This window comes from Periplaneta americana, chromosome 1 (assembly GCF_040183065.1).
Source record: "Periplaneta americana isolate PAMFEO1 chromosome 1, P.americana_PAMFEO1_priV1, whole genome shotgun sequence".
NCBI classification, from domain to species: domain Eukaryota; kingdom Metazoa; phylum Arthropoda; class Insecta; order Blattodea; family Blattidae; genus Periplaneta; species Periplaneta americana.
Genome location: NC_091117.1, coordinates 167,479,202 through 167,501,388, shown reverse-complemented (window position 1 = coordinate 167,501,388; position 22,187 = coordinate 167,479,202). Strand labels below are relative to the sequence as shown.

Here is a 22,187-nt window from a genome sequence, read left to right as displayed (position 1 = left end):
AATTTAAAATATTTCAATACATATATACCACACAGATAAAAACAAAATATTAACCTTTTTAATAAAAAAATACTAAGTCTCAATTTGTACTACAGCTTAAAGAACTACAACAACTATGTTAATTACTTTTTATTAAGAGAACTGATATTAACTGGACGACTTTAACCTACCAGTTTACTTTATTTTAAAATAATAAAAAATTAAATTATATGCATCAAACAGAAGAATAAGGGAAAGAGTGATTGTAGTATATATATCTCCTATAGTTTTTTTTTTTTTTTTCCAGACACCAGGTAGTAGAAGTTTTGAAACAATCATTTAGAATCTTCTATTGCTCACCTGTTGCCTGCAAATTTTCAATTACTGAAACGAACCAACATCCCTTATATCCACTATTGATATATTAAGTATAAAATCGATTTACATTATATTCATACAATGCCAACCAGGCAGTATTATTCCTTGGATCATATATGATAAGAGAGAATTCTAAGACTATAATAAGCATCAGATGAAGAGTATGTTCAAAGTTGATTTATGTTCCAGTAATAGTTTTCTTGAGCACAAGTGGCAATCTACAATTACGAACTATTAAAAAGTAAATTTCTCTTTATCCTGTTCCAAACTCACTAATACATAACCACTAACGATAAGAAACATGGAAGTATTTTAGTATGATACATTTCACGTCCTTAGCATTATTTCTGATAGTGAAATAAGTGAAAATTCAAATTATACATAAGACTACAAACATTTTATGTTAGAAGAGTGCATATTTGACATTAGGACACATATACAAACATCACACAAAATATTACTTTTCCGAAAGTTGCATGAGTAAAACTGTTGTATCTTTTTCATAATTTATGCATGACAATCCAATAGCAACATTCTGAATGAATTTACATGGGCTCTCTGTTATGACGAAAAGAACAAATTAAATAACCTAAAATGTTACATAATAATAAATGTTAATATTTCAGATGAAACAATTCTTTCACGTTGAATTATTCTACTACATATACCAGCACATAAAATTGCCCATTTTCTAAAGATAAATTTTCTCAATGACAAAATCTAAAGTTATTATTCTGTAACAGTTGCAACTATCATATAAAAATTAAGAAAAGCATGTTAAATATGGCTTATATCAAGTAACTGATGTGATCAATAGATTGTATTTAAGCCTATTTCAGCCACTTAAGGTCTCAGTTTAAAACAATCATCTCAAATATGTGAAGGAAAATAATTATATAGCTGCTTTTAATGAAGAGACTGAAAAAGCATTTAGTAAGTAACATTTATTGTATATGCCCAGGAACTAAAGAGATATTTTATATTAATCAAAGGTATTAGTATAGACTGTTACTTCCTTTAATTTCATCAATATACAGTAATGAAAGAAATAACTGATATTTATCCTTCATATAACCAAAAGGGTCGTATTTACAGAATTATACTATATGGCATTTCGGGTGGTAATTGTGCAAGCTAACAATGAACTGACTGCCATTTTGTAACGATGTCAACAGAGAAATGAAAGCACGAAATTGACACTAATCAGACCTGTTTGCTCCTAGCTATTTCTCTACACCATTTTCAACAATGAACATGTTGCTTCATCTTCGTCTTGCTTCATCCCGGTTCTGTAAAAGAAATTTGTTTCCTCAATAGCATAAAAACTCACATAATAGGACACTATAGTAATAAGTTACAGTATTAGATATAATGAACTGAAATGTGTACAATAAATTACAAATTTAAAAATACTCATTAGTCATCGAGATATTTACTGTTAAGACTAAGTGGACATAAATTATACAATTAGTTCCAAAATCAATACCTATTGTATATACTAGTCCACTCTTCTCTTCTATATAGAAGGAAAAGGGAAGATTTACAAAATCGCCATGCAGTATGTACAAATTTGGTAACCACATTCAGCCATTATTGATCACATCAATATAATCTTTCATTTATTCTAATTCAGTAAGACAAATAAAAGAAAAGAAAGAAAGAAAGAAAGAAAAAAAAAAGAATTGATTAAACAGCCCTACCTCATATCTGTACAGTATACGAACTGAAAAATTGTGTGATATCAAATTATTTAGTTATCATTAAAATTACTGCCATGAAAATGAACACTAACCACCTAGCAACTGAACATAAACTTTATAAATCCTTGTAACTTGGTTATTAAAATATAGTTAAATCTAGCAGAGGAGCATGTGAGAATATTAAAAAAGTGTGACTATAATGACATTTAATCAGATTTTACTAAGAATATGCACAAGATTTAAAAAATAATTTTATTTTGTCAAAATTCTACTCCTTCCAGACTATTTGTCTATATAATACATTAAAAATAAAGAGCTAATAAGGTTCTATTTCCTTCCACGACTCTGGGGAGCATTCTATAATCAAATGATTATGCAAAATTTGTTACTCTACTAGCCATGCCTGTGTGCTACACTGCACTTTTTACAAATAAATATCGACTTAAATTTATTATATTTTCAAATACAACTTTGTTATTACTTAGCAAAAAATTCTCTTATTATAAGTTGTAAATAGTTTGCTCGTGAATTATTTTCAAAATTGCATTTAAAACTATGAAGTAACTGTTATCATGCAATACTTTCTGGACTTGTTCAACCAATTCTACTTTTAAGCTTGATACTATATTAGACCTAACAGACAATTTACCAGCGTCTGAAACAAAGAACATATTTGTAAGAACTGAGAGCTGGAAGAAGGCTTCCAATTTGGAATATGGTGCTATACTGTCTTACTATATTGTTTAAAAAGTGTGTTGATAACGGATGTACTCCTATAAGTTTTTAATTGGTTGTGGGGACTCTTGAATCTCAAGAACAACTTTTCCAGCAGTGCAACATAATCCGCTTGGCCCATTAACCCATTGTTTCCATTGGATTTATTGTATATTTTCATCCTTATTGTCTATTTAAATACCATTCAAATGATCATAAACAATATTTGTATCGTGATGGAATCCTAATATACTATTACTGCTTACTGATTCTCGACTACACTCTCTAGTTCTAGTAACACATTGTCGTTCGTTAATCCTCTGAGAACATTCAGCACTATTTTCTCTTTCTCGAACCTGGCAAGTTGAAACTCAGATATCGGCATGTCGCTCAAAGTGTTCAATGCTAGTTTCTCTTTGCCGAGCCACTGAAATGTTTGCATTGTTATTTCGTAAACGATTCTCCTTTTCTTCCTCTCCTATTAAGTCTCCAAATAATAATAATAATAATAATAATAATAATAATAATAATAATAATAATAATAATAATAATAATAATAATAATAATAATAATATATTCAACATTTGGACTCAGAATATATAATGCACTAATATTAGATCTTACCCTGAACTAAGCACACTTAACACACACAGATTTAGGAAACAAATTAGATTAATTATTTAATTGTTTTGTATTTTCTTAAGCTGAGTATAAAATTTAAATCTAATACTCATGTACTTTTATATTTTCTATATTTGTATATATTATTACATGCTGTCTGTAGTTTTACTATATATTAATGTTATTGTGCTCAATGAATTCTCTTCAATTTTGTAAAATATTTTGTATAACGGAACTGACTGCGCCCAAGGATGAGCTTTTGCTCTTTCGGACTGCAATGCCTAATGTAGGTGAAACCTAATATATTAAATAAATACATTTGAATTTGAACAATTCAAACGAACATTAACCTCAAATTTATATAGGTACAATTTTAAGTCTTTAATAAAGAGATATCAGTTATTTACTCAATTCACAAAAAAGAATGGCTGAATTACAAAAGATTAGACTATCATCAAAGTCCTTTAATGTGTCATCAAATTAAATTAATTATGGTTAATAATACTAACAAAAACAAAACTTCTGTATAAGAATAATTTCTCTTACTGGCAGTTTTTTTAGTTCTGGTGCTCTGTTTTCCTCCTCTTCTTCAGAGTCCTCAAGGGCATCTTGGGATGGCCTGTCTACTTGTTCCTCCTCTGATGATCCTGACTCCGTATTATTTTTACTTACTGTCACAAGAAAAAAAATAAACGAACATTTTTTGAAGTAGGTGCTTGAAAATTACAAATGTTACTAAAAATAATAAATTTTAATTTTAATAATGTTTAAAGGTAAAGTTATGAAGTTCGATTAGCAACACACAACATCTGAAAGTGCACTACCCAAAAGCACAGGTCAAGGAATATTTTTAAATATGTAACCACAAAACTCCCAGATTCTGCAGGACGTAAAGCGGACATACATATTTGGATGGGGTAGTGGTCACTACCATATAGGTCGTGAATCACAGACCATTCGAAATGCGTGGACAAAACTGGGCTACAAATGGATATATCTATTATGGATTAAGTACTGTAAGCGAAGGATAGGTGTGTTGCTTCCCCTGAATTCAGGACAACGAGATTTAAATGGGTACATACCTCTGCTATTTTATTTCCTCTGTCATCATCGGAATTTGAGCTCCAAGAGTGGTTGGATGCATTGAAATCCCCCACTAATAAATATGGAGAAGATACCTGTGACAGGATATCTTCAATGTCATTCACAGTGAATGGTGTATCTGGGGGGCATATACATACAGACTATTGAAAACTGAATGCTAGGAAGAGTTATTGTTGCGGCTATATATTGATGTGGTGTGTTAATATTGACGACAGAGGAAAAGATACTTTGGTGGAGTAGGAGGGCACAACCTCCGTTGGCACAAATACCGGTAAGATGATCATACCAGTGAAGATAGTATCCTGAGATATTCAGGGAATTTTCAGGTCGGAGGTGTGTCTCCTAAAGACATAAAATAGCAGGGTTCTCATGATAGATCAATTGTTGTAGTAGTGTATACCTGCTGCGTACACTGTTCACGTTCCATTGTATAATATCAGTCATCACGAGGAGCTAAATAATGATGGTGGCTTTACAAGGGATTTTTCCCTTCTGTTCTTTTGTATGACCCTGTGCCTTCGACTGCGACAGTTTAGTTCTCGACAGTGGCGACTCACTTGCAGTACGTCGTGCTCCTGACCGTGATCTTTATCGAGTACAGGATAGAGAGTGTGTTCTCGATTTCTCTTCCATACGAGGAGTGCGACATAAAATTCTCTCAGGCTCAGAATTTGTCTGTGACGTCGCTGCAACTGTCTGTCGGGAAATGCGCGGAAAAAAAGAGCACGAGAGCCACCATTGCATCCCCTGATCACCAACTTGGAGGAACCCATCTCGACTGATCAATGGGGAAGGGGATTACATGGTTTGCTAATAATTTCACTATGTATCGGTGCACATTCAAAATGCTTTTATCGACGAAAACAAGCTCCATTTGAGCTCCAAAACTGAGACCGGCCCATACCATGACACAGCCATCACCAAACAGCATTTTGTCTGAGAAGTTGCAAGACGAATATTGCTCCCCAAATTTTTTCTATACTCTCTATCATCAGGTAATTAGAAGCAAAATCCCGACTCATACGTGAACAGCACCACTGACCACTGCTCCACAATCCAATTCCAGTATTGACATGTGAACTGTAATCACGCTGGCAGGTGCTGGAGGTGAGCTAAGGAGAAACTGCAGGTCTTCTTGAGGTCAAATTGGCTTCCCAGAGTCTTCCTCTAACATTCCTCTTACTCACAGTGACGTTCCTTACTGTTTCGAGATGATTTCTGGCCTGGACTGTGGTCGTGTGGAGATATCATACGACATGGACATGGAGAATCAGAAACCTGTCATCCCTGGTGGATGTAGACTTGCCATGGCCCGATAACGGTCACCTATGGTAGGTACCGAATTCACAGAATAGCTGAAGGACATGTTGGATGCTCCCGAAAGATGCATCAATGGCATTAGCCACAAAACAAATGAGTCATCCAACCTCAACCAATGTGAACATTATAGAGACATCTCCATTTATTAAATTCAAAACAGAACCTGAAGACAAATATTTATTTATGACAGAAAAGTGACACACATCGATAATTCATCAATAGTGACCACTGCACAATTGTAAAACTTAAAAAAGGCTTTATTGTTGGTCTGTGTTGTAAAATCATAAAGCACACAGCCTGGCGCTTAGGGGTAGAAAGTGCCTCATGGGGTGGCATTTTATAACCTCTTAACATTATATTCATCTCCAAAAATGTTGAATTCATGTTTCCTTAGTCATAAAAGTTACCTACTCAATTTAATAATTGTTTCTCTAAATTGGTAGTTTACTGACGATGATTAGACTTTTTATGAAATGTTTCACTTTTATTTGCAGTCAGTGTATATTAATGTATATCTACATAAAATTAGCACAGTAAACCATACCATTTGGGTCCACCGTAAGAGCATACATTTTATCTTGACTAAGATGACTTGTTTGTTGCTTAAATAATGTAACGTAATCAGCAAATGCTTGCCAAAACGTCCTTCCTTCAGGAACAGTAAACATAGCCTGCAACAAAGAGAAATTAATATTAATGTTGGTTGATATAAAATATGTAACAATGGAATATAATTATGTAAACATACAAAATTCACCTCTTTACTAAAAAACAGGCCTAGTACAAACAGAATTCTTAATATCACACTTGTCCAATTTATTATAAAAACAGAAATATTGAGTACTGAACAGGAAGGGGAGGATAGAGATGTTTGTGTGTGCGCGCGTGCAAGCACACGAATACGAGAGAGAGAGAGAGAGAGAGAGTGAGGGGAAGTGTTTTCATGCTTGCTAACACATGACGTTTATGGGTTCAATCAGTGGCATTAAAATCAGGCATGTTATTTTATTACAGACCTTTAATAGAATTATTTATCTGTGCATATGTGTATGAATATGGCAGGATTGGAGTTCTACATTATTTTACATTGTGCTTCTTAGTACAAACTCGCTATATCCTCTGATCGTTACATTTCTTTGTTTAATACTAAGCACTTTAAAACATATTCCCGTGGTTATGTTTTCAAATGCTTTTGCTCCAGATTTTTAAATTTGACAGACAATACACTGCTGTAATGGTAGGTTTGGGATGACTGCATGTTGGTGTATCAAGGAAGATAATCACAACCTCTTTGTCCTTTTGATATTGTAAAGACTCGCGATTTCCAAACTCTAATGGTTTCTTTTACTCCTGCCAGTAGTGATGTAGTCAAGACTGGCCATTGGCAATGACTGCAAAAGTTAATCTTAACTATCACCAAAGACATGCACAAGAAATCACTTGGTCCAGATGACATACACCCAGAATTCTTAAAACATCTTGGCCCAAGAGCAAGATCGACATTGTTAACCCTTTATAACGAAGTATGGAATACCGCTGTACCACCTAATTGGGAAAAAAGCAATAGTAGGATTCAGAGATTTGGTTGGGAAACACTTCAACATACCTCCTACAACCCAGATCTCTCCCCATGCGATTGTCACATTTTTGGAGAGTTGGAGAAAGACATTCACGGACTTCGTTTTGCATGAGACGAAGACATGTGTGACTGAATAAAGAACTGATTCAGTAGACAGCCCACAAGCTTTTTCAAGAATGGGATTGATGATCGTCTTATCTCACAGTGGGATAAATGTATCAAGAGCGCGTGCACACGCGCGCACGCACGCACGCACGCACACACACACACACACACACACACACACAAACATTCTTTTTAACTTTGTTCCTGCTTTGCATTGTATGGTATAAACCAATTAAAGCAGTTTTCAATATTAAATATGATATATGTTTAATAAAGACAAAACCTTATCCACAAACTCTTGTACAACAAATTGCTATTTTTAAATTTAAATATTAGCTTACAGTAACATGGAATCCTCATACTGACCTTGAATTTATTGTAGATATGATCTGCTTTGTCTCTTATTTGGCTGGCCTTTGACGAAAACTTCGCCTGAAAACATATTTAAAAATATAAAATATTCAAACAGTTCTGTTTGAATTCACATGTGTTATTTCACACGACATTACACACTTACTTTCTCGTCATCATCATAGTTCCATTCTGCTATATTACCTATGTATCTTCTTAACTGAAAAAGAAAGAAAGCAAATGACATTTAGAATAATATATATATATATATATACACACACAAAAAGCACAAGTAAATAGAAGAGACAGCTCTGTAAATGTTGTTTCTGAAACTGTATTTATTTCTTCATAAAAATATATATGAATATACTGTACATCTTTAATTTTACTGTAAGCAATGAATAATTAATAATTATTGTTTTCACTGTAAAAAATGTAGACATAGCTTATATAGAATGGAAGAGGACCTACACTGACCAGCAATAGAAATGGGGAGGGGGATGAAACATCAAGTGAAATATCAATATCACCAATATAACACCTCTTTTTTAACATTTTACAATTGATTTCACACATTTTTCTCTTGAGAGCAGTCTTTTCATCTCCCTCTTGAGGAATTTTTCTTGTCAAAGGATGGTTTAGGTCTATTCTACCTCCCAGTATGCATTCCAGATTATTTTATGCTACAAACATTGTCCATATAGTAGTAAAAGTTATAACTTGCCAATGATTTCTGTCTTGACCCTAACTATACTAGGGAACACAGAAATTCGCATTAATTTTGAAAGAAAAAAATACGATAAAAATATCACATTCCGTGTTTTATCGCAAATTAATTTTGACATTATTACAACAATTTCGTATAATTTTGTTTGAACTTTTTTACTGTACGTTTAAAAATAGTGCTATATTACATTAACATGTATTAGGGATCAAAATAATGATAAAAAATACGACTGATATATTAATTTATTGAATATGGTAAAATTAAACACAACTTTACAATACTGCGAGAATATTATTTCATATTTCCATTATGTAGCACTTGCTATTTTTTATTTGCAGAATAAAACCATAGTACAAGTCACACAGTTTTTTCTTTCATTCTTCACTTACGATCACGGGAATTAAATTTTTATATTTGGGGGATGGGGGTTCAAAAAAAATCTTTACACTCCATAGATGCAAAAGGAACTGAGACACATTTTAACACAACATATGTATATTCAGAGCAATTATATATGAGAGCCTGCAAATGCTTCAATCATGTTAATCCAAACATTGGAAGTAATGGCTGCATGCTTCAAAACTATTTACTTCAAAGCAAGAAATGCTACACTACAATTCCTTCAAAGCAAGAAATGCTACACTACAATCAGGGCTTTTAATATCTTTTACATATCTTATCTTCCAGCTCTTTCCATGAGTGTTGTAACATTTTTAAAAATCATCTGAACAATATTTGCTGGGTTAAATAATTCATTTAAAGTTACAAACAATGAATAGGAATCATGTAACTTATATTTTTCAATCTTTTCGATGATTAGGTCACTTATATTCTTTAACAATTCTGTTGTTATTTTTTTTAATGTGAACTGAACGTTTTAATTATTTCGCCTATTGATTCTCCTATATGGCCAAAAATTATTACATTCATTCTACACTTCAATTCATTTACTTTGGACACAAAGAATGTGACCATAGGGATATTCAATCTACAGATTTAAATCCATCTAGGTAACATGGGAATTGGGTCAGCATAGTGGTTTTCATATAGGTATGAGCTGTACATGTGTCTATTTTCCATAACAAATGAAAACTTGGTTTTCGATGCTAATGATTTAATTTCATTTCAATTTTTTCGCAAAACATCTTCAAAAAGACTAAATTTATGAGTACAACGACCTATGTGAATCAGGTGATCCCCCATTATGCTCTTTATCAAATTAAAACATTTTAGCATGGAGGGAGCAGAAACAGTTACAAAATATTTTACGTTTTTGAAGTAAATTGAAAATACTTCTATTGTTTCAAGGATAACCTGTGAAAGGTCAAACAATTTGCAGAGTCCAAAAATTTACAGTCTAAAAGATATACTTCTTGCTGGAATGAAGCATCTTGTTTTTAACTAGGATGGCAAACATGCAGTGACCTGCCAATTCTGTTTCATTACAAATTATAGCTAAATCTTGTTCGCCAACTAAAGATTTTCTTATATTATATTCACCACAGTGAGGAACATATTCTGCCTCAATTGATTGGCCTCGGAGAGGTCTCCCAATCCTAAGCAATTAAGAAATAGTATTTTTATTAATTAACATAAAATAACTGTTATATAAATTGTAGGTCTGATTGAAAACATACTTCAAATTAGCTTTTAAAACTTCAAATTAACTTCATTTTACGGGTAACTGAATATTTTTGCAAGATGGTACTGATACTTAAAAATGGAATTATTAACCTCATTAAAGCAGCAGCAGCTATAATAATAATAATAATAATAATAATAATAATAATAATAATAATAATAATAGATACTGTATATATTAAGGAAAATTCCCACCTGGAACATATCTGAAACCAGTTTCTAACTGCTGATTCATCCACCTTTTTAATAGGAGTATTTGCATTTTAAAATATTTTCGTCATATCTATTACAAACTCTATTCTTTCTTGTTTGGCCTTCTTTTGATGATTTAACGAGCTTTCAATTGATGCTTGGCTTTTAGGTGCTTCACTTTTTTTCTTTCAGTCACAGGTTTTCTTTATTTTTTAAACAATGTTTAGACACTATCTCGTTTCTCCCAATCTACCCTCACATTAGAAAATTTGCACATTAATGTATTAGTCTCAGATAAGACTCTCACTTGCAAATTCTTCTGCCTTGGAATGCAATGTAACTGCCATTGTTCTATCCATCTTTATAATATTACCTACTTACAAATGGCTTTTAAGGAAACCGGAAGTTCATTGCCACCATCACATAAGCCCGTCATTGGTTCCTATCCTGTGCAAGATTAATCCAGTCTCTATCATCATATCCCACCTCCCTCAAATCCATTTTAATATTATCCTCCCATCTACGTCTCGGCCTCCCCAAAGATCTTTTTTCCTCTGGCCTCCCAACTAACACTCTATAAGCATTTCTGGATTCGCCCATACGTGCCACATGTTCTGCTCATCTCAAACGTCTGGATTTAATGTTCCTAATTATGTCACGTGAAGAATACAAAGCGTGCAGTTATCTTTACAATATATTATATAAAAAAATTATCTGAATACTGAAGGTGAGGAACATCTTAGAGTGACACTCCCAGTTCCACAAAATTCTCTGGATACTCACACATTAGACCTTACCTAACTGTAATACTAGTGAATAAAAGCAATCTTTCAGATGGATGTATGGGACGAAGACATTCTATTTTGTTACCTGCTAAGTATCAGTGACTGGCAATGTTCAGCAATAGGGGGTTTTTGCAATGAATGTGTCTTTCCAATTAAAGCTTTCTGTTGTTAAGTTGTGGTTGTTATGATCAAAATCTAAAGTTATTACAAAACCCAGCACTGAGAATCAAATATTTACAAAAAATAAGAACATGCAAATATTGAATAAAATTTGCCAAAATAATAAATAATTTATTTTGCTGTAAAACACATGTATCACAATTTAAGATAAAGATATTAGTAACTGTGCTATTGTTAGAAACATTTTCACAAAGAAGAAAAAAAAACTTTTCCTTTAATCCATCCTCTAACCATATCCAATATTATTGTTTGGTGCAACTCCAATTGTTTAGACTTTACAGTCACTTTATACATTAATTCTGTTACCTAACACTCTTTTAAGTTCAGAAAAAGGTGTAAGAACAATTTAGTTAGTGAAATATGGGCAATATCGAATCACGTAACGTGAAGTGGGTAGGCATTGGATACATACATATATATGGGCAATATACATTGTACGTTTGTGCATAGAGCAGTTTCCAACTGTCATGAGCATGCACACTTGCAACTTACGAGCAGAAAAGTTGATGTGCGCATGCTCATGACTGTTGCAAACTGTTGGAAACTGCTGTACGATCAAACCTAGTATGTTGGTTGGATACCTGATGTTAATATTTTTACTGTCGAGAAGATATCTAAATACCTTTTTAGTTGATTATTTAACCACGTTATATCAACTACTAGATCATTTACAACCGATGGAAATGGCGATAGGAAGATGGTAGATGGATGGTGAGATGAGATCAAGGATTAACCATGAGAGATGCATTTTCTCTATTCTGTATTGGAATTAGCTCCTAAGTTAATAAGTACTTCATTCACTGTTTCGTCAATCAGTCCATCAAATTCACGGTATTTATCTTGCACTGCTCTGAGATGAGAACAACACTTTTGCCACTGCAACTGTGTGTATTGATTCATTACTTTAAACAAGTGTGTCTTCTTGCAATTTATATGAGTTTTTATGTCTGTTTTCTAATACTTGCATTTCTAAATAACAAGATTTTGCATTACATCTTTAATCTTTATCAATTTTAATTAACTTACCCCATACAGGACCTTGCTTCCTATCTACATCTGTCACTGTTGGTACATTTAGCTATTCACTAACAATTTAAAATTATATTATCAATGAACTGCATACATAGGCAGCATGTGAAGAAACTGCTTAATACATTGGTATGATGTATCACATCAGTTAAGCCAACTCTCTAATAGTGACATACATTTTAAGAAAGCAAAGAATGAATGTCACTGTGTTTTAATTTAGAAGTTTCTTAAGTGGAATACGGTTTTTAAACTAATGATTTTAAAAACAGGAATAAAAACTTATTTAATTTAAATTTCTCCATACTGTTTAATATATTTCTCCACTGCCTCTAAATTCTTTCTTTTAGGAGATACAACCCAAGACATACTGGACACAAATAACAGAAATCTAGAAGAAAAGATCAAAAGAAGACATTTCTTTCACTCTGCACACAAGTGTTACAACATACCTTTTTTATTGTTTCCACAACCTGGGGATGTTTCTTCAGCATTAGGGGATCAATTGTGAGTGAGGATATCTCATCTAAATGCGACAAGCACCGGTCAGGATCTGCCTTTGTCAGACTAAGATTCGATTTTACTAGAGCATCCAGTTCTACAAGGCGAGATTCTAGTTTCAGCCATCTGAAAATTGTTGTATAAAATTAAGTGATAAGAGATTTCAGGCTTTCACAGTGGTTGGTTTGTGATCAAGATTTTGAGATTAACTTTGCATGGAAATTAATTTCTCCAATGTTTTGAAACTACTTACAAGTTTCATTTTCAGGGCTTGAGATCTCTAAAGTTCGCCTACTTGGTTTGATTCATAATGCTAGGCTATCTCAAACAATATAAACCCGAGCAACATTACCTTCAGTAAGAAATCTGTAATTCCAAAACATTGAAAAAATTAAATTTCCATACATGGTTGCAAAATTAAACACCTTCATCACAAAATTAATTAAAAGTTCACAATAAATTAATTATTGCGGATAAATTCCTCATACAAGCTAAAGTAAAACTGTTAAAAATTATGGTTTATTTAACAATGCTTGCAACTGCCAATGCCAGCGTTGCCGGTATGCCGGAATTTTGTCCTGCAGGAGTTCTTTTATATGCCAGTAGATCTACTGACATGAGCATGTCACATTTAAGCACACTTGAATGTCATCAACCTGGACCGGAATCGAACCCGCAACATCGAGCACAGAAGGCCAGTGCTATACCAACTACACTGCCCAGGCCGACATGTAAAACTATTTCCTTCCACCAAACATAGTGAACACTTCAGTTTAATTAAACTACAACCACTTCTACCATGTAAAAATATGACTATAGGCATACTAGAATAAAGACAATACTACTAATAGCAAAACAACAAAAACAAAAATACTAATGACGATGGTGATGATGATATAATAATAATAATAATAATAATAATAATAATAATAATAATAAAAAATTATAAATTATGAACCAGTTTTATTTTCGCATTAAACTTTCTCTAAATATATGATTTCGTAAGATAAAAAGATACATTTGTTTTCTTTTTAAGAAGACGAAGCAGCAGTGGTGGCAGGATTCACAGCAGCAGCAAGTTTGAGGCTCTTTTCAAATGGTCTAGACTTAACTCATTTTCATATCTACATTTTGCACTATCATGCTGAAACTGATCGAGAGAAAAAGAAAGTGGCTACATCACTGACTAAGAAGAAACTGCCTACTAAAGGATGCACTGAAAGGAATGGTGAAGGGGAGAAAAATTAGAGGTAGAAGAAGTTATCAGGTGATAAGATAACATTAAGATATATGAATCATAGAGTAAAAGGAAGGCAGAAAACTTTGAATGAATGAATGAATGAATGAATGAATGAATGAATGAATGAATGAATGAATGAATGAATGAATGAATGAATGCACTAGTATATCGACAGGTTACAGCTATGGCTCTGCTAACTTTTAAAATTATGAATCAACATGTTTCCACATTTTTAACAGAGGTCTCCCCAATCATTATCAGGTTGAAAACAGAGTAATGGCAAGACTGGACACAGAATTTTGTATTTATGCATCTTTCTTTATGAGAGAAAATAAGAGAGACAAGTGGAAAGGGGAGGAGATGGAAGGGAGTAAGAGGGAGGGGGAGAGGGGTTTGTTTGTGTGTGTGTGTGTGTGTGTGTGTGTGTGTGTGTGTGTGTGTGTGTGTGTGTGTGCGCGCACGCTACATGCATGTAAAGAGTAACAGGTTTCTTCATTTCTTTCCCAGTCTTCTTCCGAAATTAAACATGCTAGAACATTAGTACAGCAAGTCCTTTCAAAACATCTGAATGAACAGATTGTAGTTACATATACCAGTAGTTTCCAATTACAGCTGAAGCCACCAAATTTGGCATATGACCTTGCTCACAGTGCCCAGTCAACGATCCACTGTTGTCCTGTATGAATGAACTGCAGTAACACTCTTCATGTTGAAGGAAATTTATTCCATATAAAGTCAAATTTCAGATTCCTGCCTTTAACTTCATTGCAGATGTCTGGAGCTAAACTAGTTGATGAAATTGCTATAATGAAAAATGTTCAGGCCAACTTAGAGGCAGTTTTAGGTAATAATAAAATACAGATTAGAGAAAACATAGCTGGAAAAAAAAAAAGTAGGATATACAGCAATATGGACATATGGCCTATTTATGATGCATTGTGTGGAGAAAAATTCTTAAATAGAGAGAGTGGTATTATTTTTTAGTCTGTTATTTAACGATGCTGTATTTAGTGTTAATGGAATTGGTAATAGAGGTAGGTATCTGCCAAGGGTTCAACAGGTATTACCAACATTTGCCTTACAGTTGGAGAAGACAACAGAAAAATCCTACTGAATCCAATCCTAAGCACAGCCCCAGGTCAGCAGGCAAACGAGCTAATACCAGTGACAAAATTTAATTAGAACCTAGTAACATTAATGGCCGAGTGCATCAATCTCGAACAAAAACGTAATGATCAAGGAAAACACATTAAAAAGAAAACAACAATCAAAATACAATTATGCTGCATCAACGATGATCCTCGGTCCTAGAAACCCATTCCTCTGACTGTCCTCTTCACCTGGGTTAACTCAGAGATCACATGCCATTTTTTTTCAAAGGAAAGCATCCATAGGAGAGCAAAGATAAAAACAGATCGTACCCAATTCTTACGCGCTTCGATTTTGTTAGACTATTCTGTTTGATTTATCTGCTTATATGCTACAGATATATAAAATGAATATGGAGAACAAAAAGAGACTCCCGAATTTTTCAGACTGTGAAATAGGGATTCTTTCAGAGCTATAGCTAGACCACTTAGAAAATGCAACTATGGTGGAAACCTAACTCATTTCCTTCACCCACACTCGCTACGTGTTCCCCTCTGTGCATTCCCCGGCATCGATCACCATTCAGAATCTGTGTCTTAACCCAAGTTGGCAGTACTAGGCCGCTATTATCGTGATTCTCATTGGATTATGTTGTTTACTTCTGCTTCAAAATATGTGTCCTCTATTTTCCGCACATGCTCACATAATTTCCTCCATTTTTCGGGAGAATATTCAACCATTAGTTTATGATCAAAGATTATTTCTCACGTAAAGATATGCCAATACTTTGGTTATAACTTAAACACACAGCACTATTACCTGTATTCATTTATTTATTTTATACTACACTTAACTTTGATGCAACTGTACTCCCTACGAACTCAGCATTCGCCATGAACAAGAGCTGTGGGAGGGCAGATTAGTGCATGCACATTACAACTGCATTTACAAAGTGGTATCCCTATAGTTGGCTCTTACACCAATGTCCTTGAAAACAATAAAAACGACGGCTGTTCTCTAAAAGAAAAACAAGCTACTTAGTTGAAATTAACCACAGAATTTACTATCACACCAGATAGGTTATATTTCTTATATTTGAAAATTCACATAATAATATGCTACAGCGCTTTTATTACATTCACTACAATTACAAGTCATAATAACATTTGTAATAATATATTTTTTACTGTTAATCCATCTTTTATTAAGAACATAAGTTATGGTCAGTAATGGTTTGGCAGTTAATATAAAAATACGATTTTCTCTTGCGGTAGGGCTCCACTGTCTCCTCTGGGAGACTGAATTCATGTGAGTACAGCCTACTGTTCCCACAGCACCTGGAAATTAGGGTTGCCAATAGTCCAGAATTTTTCCGGATTGTCAGGAAAACAGTCCTCTATGCAGGAAAAAAAAAAATTAAATTCTTTTCTGGATGCTTACTATCCAGAATATTTTTCAATGAAATGTTATATTCTGAAATTTCATACTGATATTTCATTATTAAAGATCCGATGTAGTTTGCAATGTCTATCAAAGACATTTTTACAATTATGCAATATACTTTTTGATGAATAGAAGCAAAGAGTTTGTATCACAAGCTCTTTGGTTAGAACACAGAAGTGAGTTTGTGACGTTCATTGGTGACGTGGACGTTTAGTGAACACAGTTTGTACTCTCTGTTCGTGAGCATGATAATCTCTCGAACGGACAGAAAGCAATCCAGATGGCGATGAATCAATCACACAAGGAAGCCATGATAGTGATACAGCCATCTTGACTTGAAGCTCGATAAAACTAAATAAAATTCGTATAATCGTATACAGTCGGTCCCTACTTTCTTTAAGTCGACCACAAATCCACGTTGTATCTGAATATTAATCTTAAAAAACTGAATATTTGGCGTTTAGAGGAGAAGAACATGACTTAGAGGACCAGAAGTCGGAAAACAGTCAGGAGAATACTCCAAGTACATAGGCACAATATTACGAAAGTCTGACACTTGTGGGAAAGATGTGGATTATAACATACACCAAGCAAGAGGAGGCACTGCTTTAGTTAAATGGGATCTTCTGGAGTCGAGAAATCCATGTTTGTTGTTTAGTCAACTGTCCGAAGACAGGGTCTGAACCTCACAAGTGACACCAAAAAGGCACCACTTATGAGGCAATTAGGTCAGGATATAATAGGGTAGGGTGGTCAGTTCCTTTCCCCCTCCACTGCATACATCGCCGATTAGCTACATGTTGCACTAATAAGCCTTCAGATGTATACAAACAATAGTTGAATCGACTTTTGCAAAAAGGACACAGGTTACAAATTGAATGTTTTGAGATATTCAAGAAAAACATAATAGCAGGTAGGAAGCTTAAAATTGGAACTTGATATTCTTGTTACATGAAGTTAGCTACAAATGTGACTGATATATAATATAATTTACTCATATTTTTATTCCATTGGCCATCCATTAAGTTACAGTTTCCATGATAAAATCGATTTCGACAAAAATGTAACTTATGTCCCTTTTGCAAAAGTCGATTCAATTGTTCTTCCTCTGACACATATACTGTCTGTTAATAGATGTACATATCAGACAGAACCTCAATCGGAGGAAAATCCATGAAACAACAGAAAAAGATCGTTATGAGAATCATTACAGAGGGAATATTAATATATGGGCGTGAACAATAGCCTTTAAGAAGATTGTCAAGAAACAAACACACTGTGTGAAAGAAATGAATGGTTTATGAGAGTTATCATACCTATAGGATCCAAGAAGTTTTCAATGAATTCATATGAAAATGAATAAACCAACTGGAATCCATGAAAGAAAGAACAGGAACAGAAACTTTTCAGTGGTACCACATCAGAATGATCCTGAGACGAAATGGCCAAGAGGTGTTTGGCTGGTCACCTCCAAGAAAACGAGTCTGTGGAAGATCTAGAGTAACTTGAAGTGGGAATATAATCCAGATTACCAGGAAGAGATGTATGAACGAAGATCAACCAGTAGATAAAAATCAAGTGCTGACAAAAAAAAAAAATAAATAAATAAATAAAAATAAAAAAGTAAAAGTAAAGAGTGTTGTTTTTATATCGTTTTCTGTTTCTAGTTTATAATGAATAGTAAAGTTATTTAGATATCATAATAGACTAGAAAACAGATAGTATCATTGTCAATACAATAAAACGTGTACAAAATGTGTGTGTGTAGTAGGAAAGATAGTAACTATAACTTACAAAAAAGATTACTGTCAGGACATTAAATCAGTGCTGGTGGTTTGTCAACAGCTTTTGCAACTGACGAAAGTCACACCTTGTCACTAGTAGCAAGAGAAAATAAACTATGTTTAAGCAATCTTAATAGCATTTTATTTATTACTCTGGGTTTATATCTTTTTCCTGATTGCTTTTCATTTATAATTCTTTAAAAGTCGTGTGTGCATCAGTACTTTAAAAACATATAAATTTGTGAACATCTGATCAAAGAGAGTTTTACCTGAGCTTATTTTTTTTCCGGTCTAACATGCGTTCTTTCTTCAAAGTCGACCTTTCTTCCTCTTTCATTTGAACTTTTCTCTCTATTTGTTTCTTGATATCCTCAGGAACAAATTCTCCCTTCTCAATCTGTGCTCTCAGTTTCAATGCATTTCGATATACTGCTTCATCCCACATCTTTCGAGCCTTTTCATCCTAAAATTTAAAAATTCAGAGCATGATTTATTACTACAGGAACAAATAATTTTGTCAGATTAATACCTTCTCTAGACCAATGTTTCTAAGACTACTTTGTTCACTGATCCACTCTGGTTTCAAAAAATAATAAAAAAAATTTTCTCACCTTTGTTCACATAAATATGGAATCTTCAGATAACAAATATAAAACAAAAATGGTAGGAGGTGAAAAGTACATTAAAATGAACAAAATTAAAATATTAAGTATTAGGCCTACTCTGTCTCGGCATTTGAAGAGTCCACTGCAAGAATGATGGATGTTACTTTCTTGTCGAAAATGAACCAAGACTGTCAATGCATAGCTTAAGACATAGAATGTACATACAGAGTTATATGGCATTAACACTGATAGTCATTGTCCAGTAACGATCGGAAAATCACAGTTAAGCTTTGAGCGCTAAGCATTTCAAACTTTCAATTGCTTTGCCTGCAAAATGTATTCCAAATGACATCCATCATTCTTGCAGTGGACTCTTCATTTGTCACCTCGATAAAATGAGGCAATGAAAGATTTTGAAATCAGTATTTAAAAATTGTAATGCAAATTTATAACACACTAGAATCCTTCCTTCCCTGATTACATCTCCGTATCTATTCACTCGTTGTTTTGTCAATTGCAGATTGACATTGGGTCTCAAAATATCAAGCTTCATGGGTTGCAAACTCAAACTGTTTATACCACTTTTACTGTAAATAATATGCAAAATGATCAATAAAAGTCAGTGAGCGAGACTATTGCTAGTACTAATTCTATTGATCACATATGGAATTGTATAGTTCAGAGCAATACTGCAACATGTACTCTGTTTTGGTAGCATGTAAGAAACTCATAACATCAGGGTTGCTGTTCAGGAGTATGTTTTGGAATATCCCAAAAGAAAACACCTTATCGGAAACTTATTCTTAAAGCTGGAATGAGAACAGGCCACATACACCCTTCCCATTTTTCCCATGACAGTAAACTGCTGCTTCAATGAAGGTTTGGCATGACTTTTCGAGTGCCGATCCAGGACAGACCCTTGCACTTAGGCTTACAATGAACTATTATCTACCTACCCCTACCTACCTATCTCTCTCTCTCTCCCTTCCTCTCTCTTACCCTCTATGTGTGCGTGTACATGAGTATGAGCATGCCACATGCGTGGATGTATGCACGCATGTAGGTGTGGGTGAGTGTGCACGTGCTTGAATGTGAGCTTGTGCATGTGTATATGCATGTGTGCATTTGTTTGTTACCCTAATTTAATACAGTTCATACATGTTGCATCATTTCCATAACTCACCTCTGCGATAGCTGTCTGTGGTAATGAGATCTTGCCATTTCTGTTCGGGAGCAAAGGTGGCAGATACACAGTGTTTTTAAAAATCCTCACCAGAAAGAATTCAAGGAAGTTAAATCTGGTCATCAAAGAGATCAGGTGAGGAGTGGTCAATAATTGTTGAAAGCACATTCAATCCATCTGGTTGACTTCATGGGGTATTTAGGAATGTACAGTAAAGTGACCAGACATCCAGTTTTTAACGGGATTGTCCTTTTTTCAGCCTCTTGTCTCTTGTCCCAATAAAAATATGCTCAGGATGCCAAATGTCCTGTTTTTTTTTTAATGGCGACCAGTTTACTTAAATTATTATTTCTTTTTAGATGAAGATGACCTATTCAGTCAAGTAAATCAAGTGAAGAACTAATATATGGAGCAAAAATTGAACATTGAAGTGTGATGTTAAAATTGCAGAGAGGTGGACTGAAAAATTACAAATTATGAAAGACAAATACATTAGCTTTACGAACATAATTCAAATTGTAAGTTTTATATTAGGAATACCTGGCACCAATTCAACATCAGAAAGAGTGTTTTCATTGATGAATTCAATTTGGTCTGACGAAAAGAATCGGTTTAAAGTTAAAACCATAAAGGCCATGTTGATCACAAAATGTCATTTCAAAAATTTGTCTTGCATGGACGTCTATAGTTTCCTGAAGGAAAGGCCAACACTTCTAGAGCAAATTTACTAATCAAAGAAATATGATGCCGATTATACAGTTGATCTTCATGGAGAATGTTAAAATAGTTAAAAGGTAATATGAGGCAACAAATTTTGTTATGAAATAAGTTCAGAATACAATGATATAGATATGATGTAAGGTCCAATTAGCCTCAAGTATTTTTAAACATGCAAGTTTCTCTAATTAATCCAGACTAGTTGCAATGTAAAAAATTGTCAACAATGACTTAAGTGTGTTTGAGAATAAGGTGCTTAGGAAAATTTTTGGGGTTAAGAAGGATGAAGTTACAGGAAAATGGAGAAAGTTACATCACACAGAACTGCATGCATTTTATTCTTCACCTGACATAATAGGAACATTTAATCCAGACTTCTGAGATGAGTAGTCACAATTTATTATTTTGTTTTACAACATTTTTAGTATAGTTTTTTTGTGATGGTTAAAATGTGTTTCTTTTAGTGAATTATATTTTGGGTAATTTTTATATTATTTTTCTAGATTTTCAAAATTACCCTTCGAAATCGAAAAAAAAAAAAAAAAAAAACCCTTTTCCAAGGTTATTTCAAGGTAGGTCATGTGCCAGAATCCCCATTTTATATCTACTATTATATAGTGTTTTGTTAAACCCCCCCTCCCAGAAAGAATTATTTTTATATTTTGGCAAAACACATTTATATGGCCAATTGCACATATGCTTTATTTAATTACTGTACTATTACTGTTATAAAAATAATTTCATTACCATAAATAAGTTATATTTAGTTGCAAGAGCAAGAAATATTTAACTTGGAATCTGGATTTCCTCCTCAAAATTGATAAAAATTATCAGTTTTAAATATAACGCAAGAAACAAGACCTAGAGGGAGGGAGGGAGAGAGAGAGAGAGAGAGAGAGAGAGAGAGAGAGAGAGAGAGAGAGAATAAACATCAAAATTTGGACATGAAACACCACAATTATAGACTGTGATCTTACTCCTGGACTATTAATATGAAACAATAGCTAAAAGACATTGAAATAGCGGCAAGAAAGTCTGTCAACTATCTAGCAGCATAATGAATTTTATATATTAACATTACTTTTACATTATCATTACAATAATAATAATAATAATAATAATAATAATAACAATAATAATAATAATAATAATAATAATAATAATAATAACAGACTACAAAATCGTTTGAGATAACATTTCTATAAAATAACGAACTAAAATGA

The 22,187-nt window shown here is 33.4% G+C and overlaps 1 protein-coding gene across 1 annotated transcript in view; it reads right to left on the bottom strand.

Moving 5' to 3' along the window:
* Positions 1-353: 353 nt before the first annotated feature.
* The window catches only part of LOC138703635 (PC4 and SFRS1-interacting protein-like), a 103,045-nt gene continuing 81,211 nt past the window's right edge, over positions 354-22,187 (bottom strand). Inside the window, exons 10-16 of the mRNA XM_069831691.1 lie at positions 18,729-18,922; positions 12,855-13,029; positions 8,018-8,071; positions 7,867-7,932; positions 6,361-6,487; positions 3,939-4,063; positions 354-1,646 (exon numbers count right to left, since the gene is read on the bottom strand). Coding sequence (XP_069687792.1) covers positions 1,620-1,646; positions 3,939-4,063; positions 6,361-6,487; positions 7,867-7,932; positions 8,018-8,071; positions 12,855-13,029; positions 18,729-18,922 — 768 coding nt within the window. The 3' untranslated portion in view covers positions 354-1,619. The remainder of the gene's footprint in view (positions 1,647-3,938; positions 4,064-6,360; positions 6,488-7,866; positions 7,933-8,017; positions 8,072-12,854; positions 13,030-18,728; positions 18,923-22,187) is intronic.